The sequence below is a fragment of the Leptodactylus fuscus genome, chromosome 7, assembly GCF_031893055.1.
Source record: "Leptodactylus fuscus isolate aLepFus1 chromosome 7, aLepFus1.hap2, whole genome shotgun sequence".
In the NCBI taxonomy this organism is placed as follows: domain Eukaryota; kingdom Metazoa; phylum Chordata; class Amphibia; order Anura; family Leptodactylidae; genus Leptodactylus; species Leptodactylus fuscus.
In genome coordinates this window covers 153,225,542-153,246,249 of record NC_134271.1, presented here as the reverse complement: position 1 = coordinate 153,246,249, position 20,708 = coordinate 153,225,542, and the positions used below count along the sequence as shown (strand labels likewise).

At 40.8% G+C, this 20,708-nt stretch overlaps 1 protein-coding gene across 1 annotated transcript in view; it reads right to left on the bottom strand.

The window, feature by feature from the left end:
* Positions 1-20,708, bottom strand: part of LOC142214651 (NACHT, LRR and PYD domains-containing protein 3-like) — a 260,153-nt gene that overhangs the window by 78,073 nt on the left and 161,372 nt on the right. The window contains exon 12 of the mRNA XM_075283591.1: positions 13,658-13,828. Within this exon, the coding sequence (XP_075139692.1) occupies positions 13,658-13,828 (171 nt within the window). The remainder of the gene's footprint in view (positions 1-13,657; positions 13,829-20,708) is intronic.

Genomic DNA, 20,708 nt, shown 5'->3' with positions numbered 1-20,708 from the left:
GCTCAGTATACAGTATCACACAGGATAGGATTAGATACACAGCTCAGTATACAGTATCACACAGGATAGGATTAGATACACAGCTCAGTATACAGTATCACACGGGATAGGATTAGATACACAGCTCAGTATACAGTATCACACGGGATAGGATTAGATACACAGCTCAGTATACAGTATCACACGGGATAGGATTAGATACACAGCTCAGTATACAGTATCACACGGGATAGGATTAGATACACAGCTCAGGATACAGTATCAAACAGGATAGGATTAGATACAAAGCTCAGTATACAGTATCACACAGGATAGGATTAGATACACAGCTCAGTATACAGTATATCACACATGGCAGGATTAGATACACAGCTCAGTATACAGTATCACACAGGATAGGATTAGATACACAGCTCAGTATACAGTATCACACATTAGAGGATTAGATACACCCCCAAAGTGACCCCCAGAGTGACTCCCCCAATTATAGGAGCTACTGGGACATAGTAGGGAATTTGGTGTCTGCAGTGTTCTCCACACTGCTTATATGTTCCCTCTTCACCATCCGCTGTGCAGTCACGTCTGGGATACTAATACTCACTACACCCCCTGATAAATTCTTTGAGGGGTGCAGTTTTCAAAATGGGGTCACTCCTTTGGGGAATCCACTTTTCTGGTACCTTTACAGGCTCTACAAACATGACATGGCGTCCAGATACCAAACATCTGAATCTGTGCTCCAAAAGCCACATAGCGCTCCTTCCCTTCTGCGCCTTGCTGTGCGCCCAAACTGCAATCTATGCCACATGTATGACACGTATGACACTGGTGTACCCGGGATATCGGACATAATGTCATATGTGGGTATAAACTGATATTAGGGCACATGTATGACACTGGTGATAGGGAAATCAATACGTTCATATATATTCCCTATATGTGTATACATTCTTTCAATAACTTAAGCTTGTAACATGCATCTCCAGGTCAGCTTGACCCGTATTTCATATTAATCAGTATATTTGCAGACATAATGCCACACCCCGTAATAAACAGAGTAATAAAGTGGCTGGAATAAAGTGATAAGATGGTTATTAAAATAGTTTAAGATGAGACTAATGGAAAAACCAATGTCAGAATAGACTTTGTTATGCCACGCAGTAAGGTGACTTAAACATACACTACGTAATGTGCACTGAGTTAACCTCGTCATCAGATGTCAGAACAGTTAGAATATTCATGATTAGGGGTGGGATATTCTTGTAATACTCATGTATAGAAATTGCTGAATCCTAACGGTTAATGATTACTCAATGACACACCCATATACGCCTACCGGGTTAATGATTACTCTATAATACACCCTGTATGTACGCCCACTTCTTTGGGTATAAGAAGAGATGATTTGTTCAATAAACTTTATGCTTTAGCTCAGATTCATCTTGTTTCTGTGTCATTGCATCACTGACGCTCCGGAGTGTGACGTAATTTGGAATCCATCCAATATACTTAAATGGTCCCATTGAGACCACCGTGACAGTAAATGGCGCCCAACGTGGGGCTGGCAAAGGCAAAAGACCTCAATATCTTGAGACCCGGCAATAACAGAGTTGAGGATCAAAGGACACACAGACAATCACCGGTGAGGTAAGAACCATTGCTTCTTACTTACAATATCTCTGTGTTTCCGGGGGTCTTCTAACTCTGGACCGGATCTGAAGGTATGCTATAGTCTGTCTTTTGTACTTCCAGCCCATATTATTTGGCAAAGAACCGTAGAATATCATTCTTGATACTTAATGGTATATTGGATTGGATAGCTCTATGTATTACTGTTTTGTTATGTCTAACGTGTAACGGCTGTGTGAATGTATGAGTCTGCCTAATACCTAGAGGGTATGGGATGGTCTGTTGGGGTCTACCGTAAAGACCAACTCTTCCTGGGATCAGACTAGTGTGTCCGGTGGGGCTGGGAAAGAGTGCCCCTGATGGGTGATCCTACATGCCAGATACCTCCTCTTGGGGACAATAAGAGATAATTAGAGATCAGAGGATAAGTCTTGTCTTATGTTTGTCCTATGTTTGTCATTGTTTGTCTTGTAGTACGCACGACGCTATCTCACATGATTTCAGGAGAATTTGAAAGGTTTTAGGTTGTTCTTGTTTTGTTTAGCATTAGTTTGCTTCACCCTCTGGTTGATATATAGAATCTATTGTTATGCGGAAAGTAGCCTGATATCTGTACCGTATCTAGCTCCTCGGGCGGTGATCAGCGACTGGAAGGTGACTGAAATTTAGGAAGTCACAATTGGCCAAAGGGGTCGCTGAACTGTTCTTGGGCCCAGCAAGCACTTTGTGAGCTATTGGGTGGGAGAAAATGCCTGGAGTGGGAGTTAGATCAGGAGGATACAGTATCTGTGGCATCTTATAGAGTACGGTAGTGGTATACAGTACTGAGAGACACAGAGGTTTATATTTCAACCAGAGGTGGGCATAGAGGAAAGTGCAAACATGGGAAATGTACCTAGCCAGCAGGAACCTGAAGGGGGTAAGGCTTGTGATGCTTGTGAGATAGTGTTATGTGTGCATGCAAAGTTGTTATGAAAGAAAGATTCAAGTAAGTTATTAAGTTATTGCAAGTTCTAGAAATGTGAAGTGATCCATTAGTGAGCTGACGATCAGCTTTAGTGCTGAGTAATGGGTTAATGACAATAAGTTGGTCAGAAAAGGAAGTTTGGTTTGAGGTAATGAAAGATATTTGGAAGACTTTGAAAGACTTTGGAAGGTATAATATATGAGAAAAATAGCAAATGTAAAGTTCCTCCACCATCTCATGTCTCCTGTTGCAACAGGACCAGGAGGATGGACTTGTGTGTATGGATAGCAAAACCATGATTGGTGTAAATAATGTTTTGCCAAAAAGGGGGGGGGGGGAGGAACCAAGATCTCATTATAAACCATGGGGTCTAAAAGATAAAAGGGGGCTACTCAAGAATGTACCAGACTCATTTGGTTTGTAAAGGGGCTTCTATAGACAGATTGTGGGTGAACAACATTTACATGGGCAGATCTAGAGTCCATCTTAAAGGGAAATAAATGCTGAATCTATAATGCAATCAGTTATGGACACAATAGAGAAAATGGGAGAATCTACAATTCCTGGAATACAACCCAGCCAGGAAAGCATGTAGGTGTCTTGAGTATTATAACTGTGAGAAGATGGGACACACCAAGCGTCACTGTAGGTCCCCACATAAAGGGAAAGTTCAGGGGAAGGTGTCTCATCCTAGAACTCACAATAGGATCCTGTATCAATGTACCACAAATTGTAATTACTCATATATGTATGACCAGATTGATAGACTATAGTCAGTGATAAGTCACCTGTTAATTTATTAAGAGTAGATACAGTACAGGGTATATAGATGTATACAGTGTATACAGCCCCACCTGACAATCCAGCATTACAGTAAGTCCCTGTGGTCAAAGTCCCTGATATTGATATTGGGCATATGCCAGTTTCTCCAGTGGTAAAGCTAAGAGCAAAGTCCCTTATAGTGAAGTAACATCCAGCAATAGGGAAATATATCACAGAATTAATTCCTTCTGCTGCAATAAAGCCTACAAAATCTTGTAACCTTAAAGAGATACAGTACTTGCTTTTGAACCCAGCTGCTCTAATTCCTATTGGTGCAATGGATTCAAAAGGGGGGGAAATGGGACAAGGAAAATCATTATTTTTCTTCATTTGTTGATTTTATAGACCATGACTCAGGGAAAATTAGGTTTTTCACATGTTTTTAATGTACCTCTCATTAATTCAGATGTTGAGTTTTTTTGTAGATGGTTCAAGAAACATTGGTGAAGATGGACGGTTCTACACTGGGTATACAGAGATCACACAACATGAGGTAGTCACAGCAGAACCACTCCCTCCTCATATGTCTGCACAGGAGATGGAGCTGATGGCGCTCATTGAATTGCTTAGAGGGTCAGAAGGTAAACAGTACAACATATACACTGACTTCAGGTATGATTTTAGAGTTGCCCATGACTATGGACCCATATGGAGGGCAAGAGATTTCATTACAACAGCAGGTACCTGTATTAAACATGGGAGTCTCATTAAACAGTTGATGGAAACCCTGATGCTTCTAAAAGAAGTAGCTGTAAGGAAAGGTAAAGGCACACACAAAGCCACCAATGAGGCAGAGACAAGGTGCAAACAAAAGCAGCAAGGAAACCAAGGTGAAAGGACACCCCAGGAACACCTCCGCTGATCATGGTGAGTACTGAGTGTAACCAGATGGACTCAAGTACCTTTACAGGCTCTAACTTGGGAAACACCGGGGGAAGAGATGAAAGGTCTGGTCAAAGGCTGGAGCTCAGGACAATGAAGGTCTGTGGAAGGTGGGATTGCGGGTATGCCTGCCAAGGTCCTTGTAGCTGTTCACGACACGACCCACCTGTCTAAAAATGCTATTTGTGTTTTGGTGGAGAAGCAATGTTTCACACCTGAGTTTTCAGTGGTTGCCAACACATTTACACAAAACATGGATGACATATACACACATGTATACAACACAATCCAGGTAGTATAGTTAAGGTGCCCCAGATTCATGCACCAAAAACCCTCTACCCATTTCAATGACTGCAGATTGACTTCATACAACTACCTAAGGTAGGCATGTATGAGTATGTTTTTGTGTGTGTTGATCTTTTCGCAGGGGAAGGCGTCCGGCCACCAATGCCAAAAGCCATTGCAAGAGCCACTGCAAAGAAACTGATATTGGAGGTTTTCTGTAGGTGTGGATCTGAAGCCATAAAATTTGACAGAGGTATCCGTTTTACAGGAGAGGTAATGCAAAATGTTATGCAAATGTTGGGGGTCACACAAGCATTTCATACATCTTTTCATCCACAAACTAGGGAAAAAGTGGAGAGACTGAATGATACCCTAAAGCTTAAAAAGTCAGAAAGCAAGTGAGAAATTAGGGAAACCCTGCACAGAGTGCTTGCCATTGGGTTCATTTTCTATAGGGTACACGCCAATGGAAAAATAAAGAAATTGTCTCCTATTAAAGGTTTTATTCAGGTCAGCATCAAGGCTAGGCTTGTATTTCCCACAGACACTAGGCTAGGCCTATACACTGTGACAATTTCATCAGTTATGTCCGGAGCCTCCAGAAGAGACTCTCCCTTGTGCATAAACAAGCTTATGATTCTATTCCAGGTTTGTTGGTCCTTTCCAAGTCCTCCTTACTACCGCCACTTGAGGGGAAGGCCACTTGGATTCATGCAAGCCACTATAAGCCCTGTAGCAAAAGAATGATCCTGTTTCTGATGATTCTAGTAACCTCGCTCCAAAAAGGGGAGACGACCGACGGGCTGATAACCCAAAATGACACTGTGATGACCATACGGCTTATAAATGATATTTTCTCCAATCAGCTTAGATTCATAGAGGAAATAGCTGAACAATTTGATCTAATTTCTTTGATAACAGGGAGGAATAGAGTAGTTTTAGAGAAGTTATTAGTAGAAAAAGGAGGGGTTTGCAAAATTATTGACATTAATGGTTGTACTTTTATCCCGAATAATACAGCCCCTGATGGAAGTGTCACTAGAGCGCTAGAGGGTCTTACATCCCTGTCTGAAGAGGTGGCTGAAAACTCAGGCATTGACAACCCCTTCACTGATTGGCTGCAAACCTGGTTTGGAAAATGGAGTGGCCTAATGTCAAGCCTTTTCGTCTCGGTGGCAGTCGTAGCGGCAATACTTGTTACCTGTGGATACTGCTGAATTTCCTGCAATCAAGGACTTTGTCATAGATTGACTGATACAACTATGTGTTTGGAATCAAAGCCCTGCAATGATGATTAAATGTGAAATGCTATAAGTGAGAATAAGATATGATCCTTCCCATACCTTCAGGGAATTCGGGAAGGCCCGACAATAGCTTCTTGCTATTGAAGTACTTGTGGATGAGGGAGGTCTCATATCTGTTCTCAAAAGGAGGGATTGATAGGGAAATCAATACGTTCATATATATTCCCTATATGTGTATACATTCTGTCAATAACTTAAGCTTGTAACATGCATCTCCAGGTCAGCTTGACCTGTATTTCATATTAATCAGAATATTTGCAGACATAATGCCGCACCCCATAATAAACAGAGTAATAAAGTGGCTGGAATAAAGTGATAAGATGGTTATTAAAATAGTTTAAGATGAGACTAATGGAAAAACCAATGTCAGAATAGACTTTGTTATGCCAAGCAGTAAGGTGACTAAAACATACACTACGTAATATGCACTGAGTTAACCTCGTCATCAGATGTCAGAACAGTTAGAATATTCATGATTAGGGGTGGGATATTCTTGTAATACTCATGTATAGAAATTGCTGAATCCTAACGGTTAATGATTACTCAATGACACACCCATATACGCCTACCGAATTCATGATTACTCTATAATACACCCTGTATGTACGCCCACTTCTTTGGGTATAAGAAGAGATGATTTGTTCAATAAACTTTATGATTTAGCTCAGATTCATCTTGTTTCTGTGTCATTGCATCACTGACGCTCCGGAGTGTGACGTAATTTGGAATCCATCCAATATACTTAAATGGTCCCATTGAGACCACCGTGACACTGGTGTACCCCGGATAACGTACGTAATGTCATATGTGGTATATACTGATATCAGGGCACATGTATGACACTGGTGTACCCCGGATAACGTACGTAATGTCATATGTGGTATATACTGATATTAGGGCACATGTATGACACTGGTGTACCCCGGATAACGTACGTAATGTCATATGTGGTATATACTGATATTACGGCACATGTATGACACTGGTGTACCCCGGATAATGGACGTAATGTCATATGTGGTATATACTGATATTAGGGCACATGTATGACACTGGTGTACCCCGGATAACGTACGTAATGTCATATGTGGTATATACTGATATTAGGACACATGTATGACACTGGTGTACCCCGGATAACGTACGTAATGTCATATGTGGTATATACTGATATTAGGGCACATGTATGACAGTGGTGTACCCCGGATAACGTATGTAATGTCATATGTGGTATATACTGATATTAGGGCACATGTATGACACTGGTGTACCCCGGATAACGTACGTAATGTCATATGTGGGTATATACTGATATTAGGGCACATGTATGACACTGGTGTACCCAGGATAATGGACGTAATGTCATATGTGGTATATACTGATATTAGGGCACATGTATGACACTGGTGTAACCGGGATAACGTACGTAATGTCATATGTGGTATATACTGATATTAGGGCACATGTATGACACTGGTGTACCCCGGATAACGTACGTAATGTCATATGTGGTATATACTGATATTAGGGCACATGTATGACACTGGTGTACCCCGGATAACGTACGTAATGTCATATGTGGTATATACTGATATTAGGGCACATGTATGACACTGGTCTACCCGGGATAATGTACGTAATGTCATATGTGGTATATACTGATATTAGGGCACATGTATGACACTGGTGTACCCCGGATAATGGACGCAATGTCATATGTGGTATATACTGATATTAGGGCACATGTATGACACTGGTGTACCCCGGATAACGTACGTAATGTCATATGTGGTATATACTGATATTAGGGCACATGTATGACACTGGTGTACCCCGGATAATGGACGTAATGTCATATGTGGTATATACTGATATTAGGAGACATGTATGACACTGGTGTACCCCGGATAATGTACGTAATGTTATATGTGGTATATACTGATATTAGGGCACATGTATGACACTGGTGTACCCCGGATAATGTACGTAATGTTATATGTGGTATATACTGATATTAGGGCACATGTATGACACTGGTGTACCCAGGATAACGTACATATTGTCATATGTGGTATATACTGATATTAGGGCGCATGTATGATACTGGTGTACCCCGGATAACGTACATATTGTCATATGTGGTATATACTGATATTAGGGCACATGTATGACACTGGTGTACCCCGGATAACGTATGCAATGTCATATGTGGGTATATACTGATATTAGGGCACATGTATGACACTGGTGTATCCAGGATAACCTACATAATGTCATATGTGGGTATATACTGATATTAGGGCACATGTATGACACTGGTGTACCCAGGATAACGGACGTAATGTCATATGTGGTATATACTGATATTAGGGCACATGTATGACACTGGTGTACCCAGGATAACGTACGTAATGTCATATGTGGGTATATACTGATATTAGGGCACATGTATGACACTGGTGTACCCAGGATAACATATGTAATGTCATATGTGGTATATACTGATATTAGGGCACACGTATGACACTGGTGTACCCCGGATAAGGTATGCAATGTCATATGTGGGTATATACTGATATTAGGGCACATGTATGACACTGGTGTACCCAGGATAACGTATGTAATGTCATATGTGGTATATACTGATATTAGGGCACATGTATGACACTGGTGTACCCAGGATAACGTACGTAAAGTCATATGTGGTATATGCTGATATTAGGGCACATGTATGACATTGGTGTACCCAGGATAACGTACGTAATGTCATATGTGGTATATACTGATATTAGGACACATGTATGACACTGGTGTACCCAGGATAACGTATGTAATGTCATATGTGGTATATACTGATATTAGGGCACATGTATGACACTGGTGTACCCAGGATAACGTACGTAATGTCATATGTGGGTATATACTGATATTAGGGCACATGTATGACACTGGTGTACCCCGGATAAGGTATGCAATGTCATATGTGGGTATATACTGATATTAGGGCACATGTATGACACTGGTGTACCCAGTATAACCTACGTAATGTCATATGTGGGTATATGCTGATATTAGGGCACATGTATGACACTGGTGTACCCAGGATAACATATGTAATGTCATATGTGGTATATACTGATATTAGGGCACACGTATGACACTGGTGTACCCCGGATAAGGTATGCAATGTCATATGTGGGTATATACTGATATTAGGGCACATGTATGACACTGGTGTACCCAGGATAACGGACGTAATGTCATATGTGGTATATACTGATATTAGGGCACATGTATGACACTGGTGTACCCAGGATAACGTACGTAATGTCATATGTGGTATATACTGATATTAGGGCACATGTATGACACTGGTGTACCCAGGATAACGTATGTAATGTCATATGTGGGTATATACTGATATTAGGGCACATGTATGACACTGGTGTACCCGGGATAACGTATGTAATGTCATATGTGGTATATACTGATATTAGGGCACAGCCGGACACAGAAGGGAAGAAGGGTTATTGGGTTTTTGGATGCCATGACACTTTTGCAGAGCTGAAATTTCCAGTAAAGTGGAATTCCGATATGTGACCTTATTTTGGAAACTACACCCCTGAAGGATTTCTCCAGGGGTACAGAGAGCATTTTTAACCCCCAAGTGTTGCTATAACTTATTATCCATAAATGAATACGCAGATGATTATGAGAGGTGAAAATGACAATTTTTCCAGGAATCCGTCATTTCAGTGTGTAATATGTTGTGCCCGCCTTGTATCAGAGATGAACGCTCTAAAAGCTGTTGTGCCCGGGATACCCGCTTACCAGTTTTTGGAGTGTGTGTCTCTGCTGACATAAGTCGGGCACAACATATTGGGCACTGAAATGGCGAATCTCTGGAAAAATTTCATTTTTAACTTCTCATTATCAGCTGCAATTTCATTTCTGGAAACTAAATAAATGCAACACTCAAGGGTTAAAAACGCTCGCTACGCCACTTTATAAATCCCATCATTCGGGTATTGTCCAAAATGGGGTGACATGTCTGCGGATTCCACTTTATTGGCAATTCAGGGGCTTTGCAAAAGTGACGTCCAAAAACCAAACTGTGCTCCAAAAACCAAAATAGCGCTCCTTCCCTTCTGTGCCACATATGGCATTAAGTCCGTTATCCGGGGTACACCAGTGTCATACATGTCAGCATACACCGCCATTTGGGTACACAGCAGGGCGCAGATGTGAAGGAGCGATATGTGCTTTTGGAGAGCAGATTTAGATTGTTGGTTTTTGGATACCATGTCACATTTGGAGAGACCCTAAAATTGCCCTACAAAATGGGGTCACTTATTGGGGAATTCCAGTTTACTGTCAACTCCAGGGCTCTGCCAAAACAACATGGCGCCCAGAGGGTCCCTCTAAATCTGTACCCCAATAGCTAAAAAGTTCAGTGCTCCTTCCCTTCTGAGCCCTGCTGTGTGCCCAAGCAGCAGTTTATACCCACATATATCATTTTTTGCCCCTCGGGATGGCCCCTTAATAGTTTTAGGAGTGCAGGTCTCTGACAACACAAAGTGGGTGCAACGTACTGGGCACCGAAATGGCAGATTTCTTTCAAAATTTAAATTTTCATTTTGTACATTATTTTTTGGGAAGCATTTTTAGCCTCAAAATGATAATACCCCTTGATACATTCTTTGATGGGTGTAGTTTTTAAAATGGGGTCACTTTTAGGGGGTTTCCATTATATTGGTACTTTAGGGGCTCAGCAGATGTGACATGGCACCTGAAAACTATTCCAGCAACATCTGCCATCCAAAAGCCAAATAGCGCTCTCTCCATTCTGAGCCCCGCCATGTCCCCATACAGCAGATTATGGCCACATATGGGGTATTGCCGTGTTCAGGAGAAATTGTGTAACAAACTGTGGGGGGCTTTTTCTCCTACCAGGTGGATTGAGGGGGTCTTTGTGTATTTTAGGTAAGTGATAGAATAAACTTATTGTTGGATCTTTGATATGTAGATACTCCTCTTTTTTAGACAGAATGTCTTCTGCATGAGCTTTATTAACAAGTAGTAGGTACTTTTATAAATGAGATTGTGCGGGATCCGAATCCAATTTAATATAATAGTTAGTATCTGCTAAAATTCTATTAGCTTCTTGAATGGAACATTTTTTATTTTGCACAACCACTCCTCCCCCTTTATCTGCATTTCTGATTATTATTATATCTGAATTGTTTTTAAGGGATTTTAAGGCTTTCTTTTCATCATGAGTGAGGTTTGAGGGAACCTCACTATGATTGGTGAGTTTTTTAAAATCATTTGAGACTAGAGAAAAAAACGTCTCAATATTATGACCCTTATGATGCAACGGGTAAAAGGTGGATGGTGGTTTGATTTCAGTGGCGTTTGGATATATAATATCCCCCATTGTTGAAGTTTCAGCAGACTCAATTCTTTCAATCTTTTGATGTTGAGAATCCTGAACTATATGGAAATGTCTATTAAGTGTAAGTTTCCTAATGTATCTATTTAGATCATTGTATCATTGTAAATCATCCACTTTTTGAGTGGGGCAGAAGGATAGTCCTCTAGACAAGAGACTGGTTTCAGCTGATGAAAGTTCATACTTGGATAAATTGAAGATCCATGTCCCTAAACTCTGTTCCTTTTGGGACTGGGGCTCAGTGTTTCTTCATCTATTTTGCCTCTCCTTCCTTCTCTGCAGCCTCTAGTTCTTTTTCTAAGGACTTTGTTATAGTGTTCTTTGTCACATTGTGTTGTATTTTTCTTTTGTTGCCCATTGGTGTATAATAATCTATTATCTTGGTTATTTTTGTTTGGAGGGGACCCTCCCTCACATGGTATGTTATTGGTATGTTTATAAAATGGGGTAATTTATTGGGGTTTTCAATTGTTTTGGTAACTCAAATCTTCTTTGAATGCGCAATGGGCCTGAAATATCTGCAAGCACAATTTGTGTCTTGAAATCCACTTGTTGCTCCCATCTTTTTGGGCCCTACCGTGCATCCGTACGTAGGATTAAGGCCACAAAGTGTACATTTTTGAACACAGGAGAAATGGGGTCATCTATTTTAGGGTGTTTTTATTCATTTTCATGTGTTATGTGCAAAAAAATTGCCTATAAAATGACACTTTTGTGTAAAAAAAAAATGAATATTTTTGTTTGACGCAAATTTTATAAAATCTTATGGGGTCAAAGTACTCACTATACCCCTCAATGAATACCTTAAGGGTTGTAGTTTATAAAATGGGGTCATTTATGGGGGTTTTCAATTGCTTTGGTAACTGAAATCTTATTCAAATGTGCAATGGGCCTAAAATATCTGCAAGCAAAATTTGTGTTTTGAAATCCATTTGGCCCTCCTTACCTCTTGGGCCCTCCTGTATGTGCGTACATAGGACTAAGGACACAAAGTGCACATTTTTAACACGGGAGAAGTGGGGTGATATATTTTGGGGTGTGTTTCTTCATTTTGATGCGTTGTGCGCAAAAAAACTGGCTTTAAAATGACACATATTTGAAGAAAATGAAAATGTAATTTTTTTCATCATTTGTAATAATTCTTGTAAAACAATATTTGTTTGATCAAAATGCTCACTGTACCCCTCAAAGATACCTGAAGGGGGTGAGTTTTACAAATTGGGTCATTTCATGGGAGTTTCTGTCATTAGGCCGCCTATTCCTGTCTGCAAACATCGCTTGGTACAGGAAAATATCCCGTACTCCAAATTTCCAAAATTTGCTTATAAACTCGATAAACTTGTAAATTGTTACTCAAATATGCTAAAATTATTTCAAATATGCTTGAAACACAAAAGGAACATTTGGAAGTCTATAACTACTAACTGTTTTGCCCTGTATTATTGTGTATATGTGAGATATCGCAGCTGAAAATGGAAAACCTTGAAACATTTTCAAAATTTTCATCATTTGCGAGTTTTTTAATAAATTTACCAAGTTATATCAGTCTAATTTTACCTTCTCAGTAAAGTACAACATGTCACGAAAAAACAATATCAGAATCGCTTGGATGCCTAATACTGTTACAGAATTATTCACTGATAAAGTCACACAGGGCAAATTTCCAAAATGTGGCTTGGTCATTAAGGTCCAAAACAGGCTGGTCACTAAGGGGTTAAAGAGTGTATGAATGGAGGAGGTGATGGAGTAGCATTTGTGTGCAGCATGTCATCCATGACAGATGGAGGGGCTGGTGGGATATTGGGTGGAGGTAATGAATAGTCTCGTTATCAGCACATCATTGTAGCCAAACTTAGGGCCATGGTCAACCAAGGAACGATCCGGAGAACATGGAGGGGTCGTACCTACACTTATCCTTATGGGGAAGTAGCCTGGATGAGGGTAAAGCGTCCTCCGCCTATATAAGCAGGCTGTGGTAACATGAGGGGAGAACACTAACTCCACCTTCACACCCGCTCTCACTCCCTTCAGATTAACACGTCACATCTGTCATGTATATTCTGTGTTATTCTAACCTTCTTTACCTTTTGCACTGTAACCTGTGATCTATTTGTATGAATTAGACCTTTTACTCTGTTTCATCTACGAGTTGGATTGGACTCCATCTGCTTCTTGGTGTCACCGAAGTGCAGCTCTAGTCTCATCAGTCACGTGGTGTGAGACTATATATAACAGGGTGCAGAGTATATAATAGGATAACATCCCTGTATAACTTGTCCCCACATGTCTCCTCCTGTACACATCTCTTATACTCACTATAATTCCTCTATCCTGCAGGCTGGACTGGACAGAGCGGCCATCAAGTCACTGAAGTGAGGACCGGACAGACGATTAAAGGACAGGTCAAGTATCTTCAGGGACTGGTTATTCCTTATTCCAGAGGCCAACTGGGTGCAGGAAGTGTCTGGGAGATCATTATTACCCAAACTGTAAGAATAAGAAGATGAGATGTATCAGCAGCTGTATCACACAGGATAGAATTAGATACACAGCTCAGTATACAGTATCACACAGGATAGGATTAGATACACAGCTCAGTATACAGTATCACACAGGATAGAATTAGATACACAGCTCAGTATACAGTATCACACAGGATAGGATTAGATACACAGCTCAGTATACAGTATCACACAGGATAGGATTAGATACACAGCTCAGTATACAGTATCACACAGGATAGGATTAGATACACAGCTCAGTATACAGTATCACACAGGATAGGATTAGATACACAGCTCAGTATACAGTATCACACAGGATAGGATTAGATACACAGCTCAGTATACAGTATCACACAGGATAGGATTAGATACAAAGCTCAGTATACAGTATCACACAGGATAGGATTAGATACACAGCTCAGTATACAGTATCACACAGGATAGGATTAGATACACAGCTCAGTATACAGTATCACACAGGATAGGATTAGATACACAGCTCAGTATACAGTATCACACAGGATAGGATTAGATACACAGCTCAGTATACAGTATCACACGGGATAGGATTAGATACACAGCTCAGTATACAGTATCACACAGGATAGGATTAGATACAGCTCAGTATACAGTATCACACAGGATCGGATTAGATACACAGCTCAGTGTACTGTATCACACAGGATAGGATTAGATACAAAGCTCAGTATACAGTATCACACAGGATAGGATTAGATACAAAGCTCAGTATACAGTATCACACAGGATAGGATTAGATACACAGCTCAGTATACAGTATCACACAGGATAGGATTAGATACACAGCTCAGTATACAGTATCACACAGGATAGGATTAGATACACAGCTCAGTATACAGTATCACACAGGATAGGATTAGATACACAGCTCAGTATACAGTATCACACAGGATAGGATTAGATACACAGCTCAGTATACAGTATCACACAGGATAGGATTAGATACACAGCTCAGTATACAGTATCACACAGGATAGGATTAGATACACAGCTCAGTATACAGTATCACACAGGATAGGATTAGATACACAGCTCAGTATACAGTATCACACATTAGAGGATTAGATACACCCCCAAAGTGACCCCCAGAGTGACTCCCCCAATTATAGGAGCTACTGGGACATAGTAGGGAATTTGGTGTCTGCAATGTTCTCCACACTGCTTATATGTTCCCTCTTCACCATCCGCTGTGCAGTCACGTCTGGGATACTAATACTCACTACACCCCCTGATAAATTCTTTGAGGGGTGCAGTTTTCAAAATGGGGTCACTCCTTTGGGGAATCCACTTTTCTGGTACCTTTACAGGCTCTACAAACATGACATGGCGTCCAGATACCAAACATCTGAATCTGTGCTCCAAAAGCCACATAGCGCTCCTTCCCTTCTGCGCCTTGCTGTGCGCCCAAGCTGCAATCTATGCCACATGTATGACACGTATGACACTGGTGTACCCGGGATATCGGACGTAATGTCATATGTGGGTATAAACTGATATTAGGGCACATGTATGACACTGGTGATAGGGAAATCAATACGTTCATATATATTCCCTATATGTGTATACATTCTTTCAATAACTTAAGCTTGTAACATGCATCTCCAGGTCAGCTTGACTCGTATTTCATATTAATCAGTATATTTGCAGACATAATGCCGCACCCCGTAATAAACAGAGTAATAAAGTGGCTGGAATAAAGTGATAAGATGGTTATTAAAATAGTTTAAGATGAGACTAATGGAAAAACCAATGTCAGAATAGACTTTGTTATGCCACGCAGTAAGGTGACTAAAACATACACTACGTAATGTGCACTGAGTTAACCTCGTCATCAGATGTCAGAACAGTTAGAATATTCATGATTAGGGGTGGGATATTCTTGTAATACTCATGTATAGAAATTGCTGAATCCTAACGGTTAATGATTACTCAATGACACCCCCATATACGCCTACCGGGTTAATGATTACTCTATAATACACCCTGTATGTACGCCCACTTCTTTGGGTATAAGAAGAGATGATTTGTTCAATAAACTTTATGCTTTAGCTCAGATTCATCTTGTTTCTGTGTCATTGCATCACTGACGCTCCGGAGTGTGACGTAATTTGGAATCCATCCAATATACTTAAATGGTCCCATTGAGACCACCGTGACAGTAAATGGCGCCCAACGTGGGGCTGGCAAAGGCAAAAGACCTCAATATCTTGAGACCCGGCAATAACAGAGTTGAGGATCAAAGGACACACAGACAATCACCGGTGAGGTAAGAACCATTGCTTCTTACTTACAATATCTCTGTGTTTCCGGGGGTCTTCTAACTCTGGACCGGATCTGAAGGTATGCTATAGTCTGTCTTTTGTACTTCCAGCCCATATTATTTGGCAAAGAACCGTAGAATATCATTCTTGATACTTAATGGTATATTGGATTGGATAGCTCTATGTATTACTGTTTTGTTATGTCTAACGTGTAACGGCTGTGTGAATGTATGAGTCTGCCTAATACCTAGAGGGTATGGAATGGTCTGTTGGGGTCTACCGTAAAGACCAACTCTTCCTGGGATCAGACTAGTGTGTCCGGTGGGGCTGGGAAAGAGTGCCCCTGATGGGTGATCCTACATGCCAGATACCTCCTCTTGGGGACAATAAGAGATAATTAGAGATCAGAGGATAAGTCTTGTCTTATGTTTGTCCTATGTTTGTCATTGTTTGTCTTGTAGTACGCACGACGCTATCTCACATGATTTCAGGAGAATTTGAAAGGTTTTAGGTTGTTCTTGTTTTGTTTAGCATTAGTTTGCTTCACCCTCTGGTTGATATATAGAATCTATTGTTATGCGGAAAGTAGCCTGATATCTGTACCGTATCTAGCTCCTCGGGCGGTGATCAGCGACTGGAAGGTGACTGAAATTTAGGAAGTCACAATTGGCCAAAGGGGTCGCTGAACTGTTCTTGGGCCCAGCAAGCACTTTGTGAGCTATTGGGTGGGAGAAAATGCCTGGAGTGGGAGTTAGATCAGGAGGATACAGTATCTGTGGCATCTTATAGAGTACGGTAGTGGTATACAGTACTGAGAGACACAGAGGTTTATATTTCAACCAGAGGTGGGCATAGAGGAAAGTGCAAACATGGGAAATGTACCTAGCCAGCAGGAACCTGAAGGGGGTAAGGCTTGTGATGCTTGTGAGATAGTGTTATGTGTGCATGCAAAGTTGTTATGAAAGAAAGATTCAAGTAAGTTATTAAGTTATTGCAAGTTCTAGAAATGTGAAGTGATCCATTAGTGAGCTGACGATCAGCTTTAGTGCTGATTAATGGGTTAATGACAATAAGTTGGTCAGAAAAGGAAGTTTGGTTTGAGGTAATGAAAGATATTTGAAAGACTTTGAAAGACTTTGGAAGGTATAATATATGAGAAAAATAGCAAATGTAAAGTTCCTCCACCATCTCATGTCTCCTGTTGCAACAGGACCAGGAGGATGGACTTGTGTGTATGGATAGCAAAACCATGATTGGTGTAAATAATGTTTTGCCAAAAAGGGGGGGGGGGGGAGGAACCAAGATCTCATTATAAACCATGGGGTCTAAAAGATAAAAGGGGGCTACTCAAGAATGTACCAGACTCATTTGGTTTGTAAAGGGGCTTCTATAGACAGATTGTGGGTGAACAACATTTACATGGGCAGATCTAGAGTCCATCTTAAAGGGAAATAAATGCTGAATCTATAATGCAATCAGTTATGGACACAATAGAGAAAATGGGAGAATCTACAATTCCTGGAATACAACCCAGCCAGGAAAGCATGTAGGTGTCTTGAGTATTATAACTGTGAGAAGATGGGACACACCAAGCGTCACTGTAGGTCCCCACATAAAGGTAAAGTTCAGGGGAAGGTGTCTCATCCTAGAACTCACAATAGGATCCTGTATCAATGTACCACAAATTGTAATTACTCATATATGTATGACCAGATTGATAGACTATAGTCAGTGATAAGTCACCTGTTAATTTATTAAGAGTAGATACAGTACAGGGTATATAGATGTATACAGTGTATACAGCCCCACCTGACAATCCAGCATTACAGTAAGTCCCTGTGGTCAAAGTCCCTGATATTGATATTGGGCATATGCCAGTTTCTCCAGTGGTAAAGCTAAGAGCAAAGTCCCTTATAGTGAAGTAACATCCAGCAATAGGGAAATATATCACAGAATTAATTCCTTCTGCTGCAATAAAGCCTACAAAATCTTGTAACCTTAAAGAGATACAGTACTTGCTTTTGAACCCAGCTGCTCTAATTCCTATTGGTGCAATGGATTCAAAAGGGGGGGAAATGGGACAAGGAAAATCATTATTTTTCTTCATTTGTTGATTTTATAGACCATGACTCAGGGAAAATTAGGTTTTTCACATGTTTTTAATGTACCTCTCATTAATTCAGATGTTGAGTTTTTTTGTAGATGGCTCAAGAAACATTGGTGAAGATGGACGGTTCTACACTGGGTATACAGAGATCACACAACATGAGGTAGTCACAGCAGAACCACTCCCTCCTCATATGTCTGCACAGGAGATGGAGCTGATGGCGCTCATTGAATTGCTTAGAGGGTCAGAAGGTAAACAGTACAACATACACACTGACTTCAGGTATGATTTTAGAGTTGCCCATGACTATGGACCCATATGGAGGGCAAGAGATTTCATTACAACAGCAGGTACCTGTATTAAACATGGGAGTCTCATTAAACAGTTGATGGAAACCCTGATGCTTCTAAAAGAAGTAGCTGTAAGGAAAGGTAAAGGCACACACAAAGCCACCAATGAGGCAGAGACAAGGTGCAAACAAAAGCAGCAAGGAAACCAAGGTGAAAGGACACCCCAGGAACACCTCCGCTGATCATGGTGAGTACTGAGTGTAACCAGATGGACTCAAGTACCTTTACAGGCTCTAACTTGGGAAACACCGGGGGAAGAGATGAAAGGTCTGGTCAAAGGCTGGAGCTCAGGACAATGAAGGTCTGTGGAAGGTGGGATTGCGGGTATGCCTGCCAAGGTCCTTGTAGCTGTTCACGGTACGACCCACCTGTCTAAAAATGCTATTTGTGTTTTGGTGGAGAAGCAATGTTTCACACCTGAGTTTTCAGTGGTTGCCAACACATTTACACAAAACATGGATGACATATACACACATGTATACAACACAATCCAGGTAGTATAGTTAAGGTGCCCCAGATTCATGCACCAAAAACCCTCTACCCATTTCAATGACTGCAGATTGACTTCATACAACTACCTAAGGTAGGCATGTATGAGTATGTTTTTGTGTGTGTTGATCTTTTCGCAGGGGAAGGCGTCCGGCCACCAATGCCAAAAGCCATTGCAAGAGCCACTGCAAAGAAACTGATATTGGAGGTTTTCTGTAGGTGTGGATCTGAAGCCATAAAATTTGACAGAGGTATCCGTTTTACAGGAGAGGTAATGCAAAATGTTATGCAAATGTTGGGGGTCACACAAGCATTTCATACATCTTTTCATCCACAAACTAGGGAAAAAGTGGAGAGACTGAATGATACCCTAAAGCTTAAAAAGTCAGAAAGCAAGTGAGAAATTAGGGAAACCCTGCACAGAGTGCTTGCCATTGGGGTCATTTTCTATAGGGTACACGCCAATGGAAAAATAAAGAAATTGTCTCCTATTAAAGGTTTTATTCAGGTCAGCATCAAGGCTAGGCTTGTATTTCCCACAGACACTAGGCTAGGCCTATACACTGTGACAATTTCATCAGTTATGTCCGGAGCCTCCAGAAGAGACTCTCCCTTGTGCATAAACAAGCTTATGATTCTATTCCAGGTTTGTTGGTCCTTTCCAAGTCCTCCTTACTACCGCCACTTGAGGGGAAGGCCACTTGGATTCATGCAAGCCACTATAAGCCCTGTAGCAAAAGAATGATCCTGTTTCTGATAATTCTAGTAACCTCGCTCCAAAAAGGGGAGACGACCGACGGGCTGATAACCCAAAATGACACTGTGATGACCATACGGCTTATAAATGATATTTTCTCCAATCAGCTTAGATTCATAGAGGAAATAGCTGAACAATTTGATCTAATTTCTTTGATAACAGGGAGGAATAGAGTAGTTTTAGAGAAGTTATTAGTAGAAAAAGGAGGGGTTTGCAAAATTATTGACATTAATGGTTGTACTTTTATCCCGAATAATACAGCCCCTGATGGAAGTGTCACTAGAGCGCTAGAGGGTCTTACATCCCTGTCTGAAGAGGTGGCTGAAAACTCAGGCATTGACAACCCCTTCACTGATTGGCTGCAAACCTGGTTTGGAAAATGGAGTGGCCTAATGTCAAGCCTTTTCGTCTCGGTGGCAGTCGTAGCGGCAATACTTGTTACCTGTGGATACTGCTGAATTTCCTGCAATCAAGGACTTTGTCATAGATTGACTGATACAACTATGTGTTTGGAATCAAAGCCCTGCAATGATGATTAAATGTGAAATGCTATAAGTGAGAATAAGATATGATCCTTCCCATACCTTCAGGGAATTCGGGAAGGCCCGACAATAGCTTCTTGCTATTGAAGTACTTGTGGATGAGGGGGGTCTCATATCTGTTCTCAAAAGGAGGGATTGATAGGGAAATCAATACGTTCATATATATTCCCTATATGTGTATACATTCTGTCAATAACTTAAGCTTGTAACATGCATCTCCAGGTCAGCTTGACCTGTATTTCATATTAATCAGAATATTTGCAGACATAATGCCGCACCCCATAATAAACAGAGTAATAAAGTGGCTGGAATAAAGTG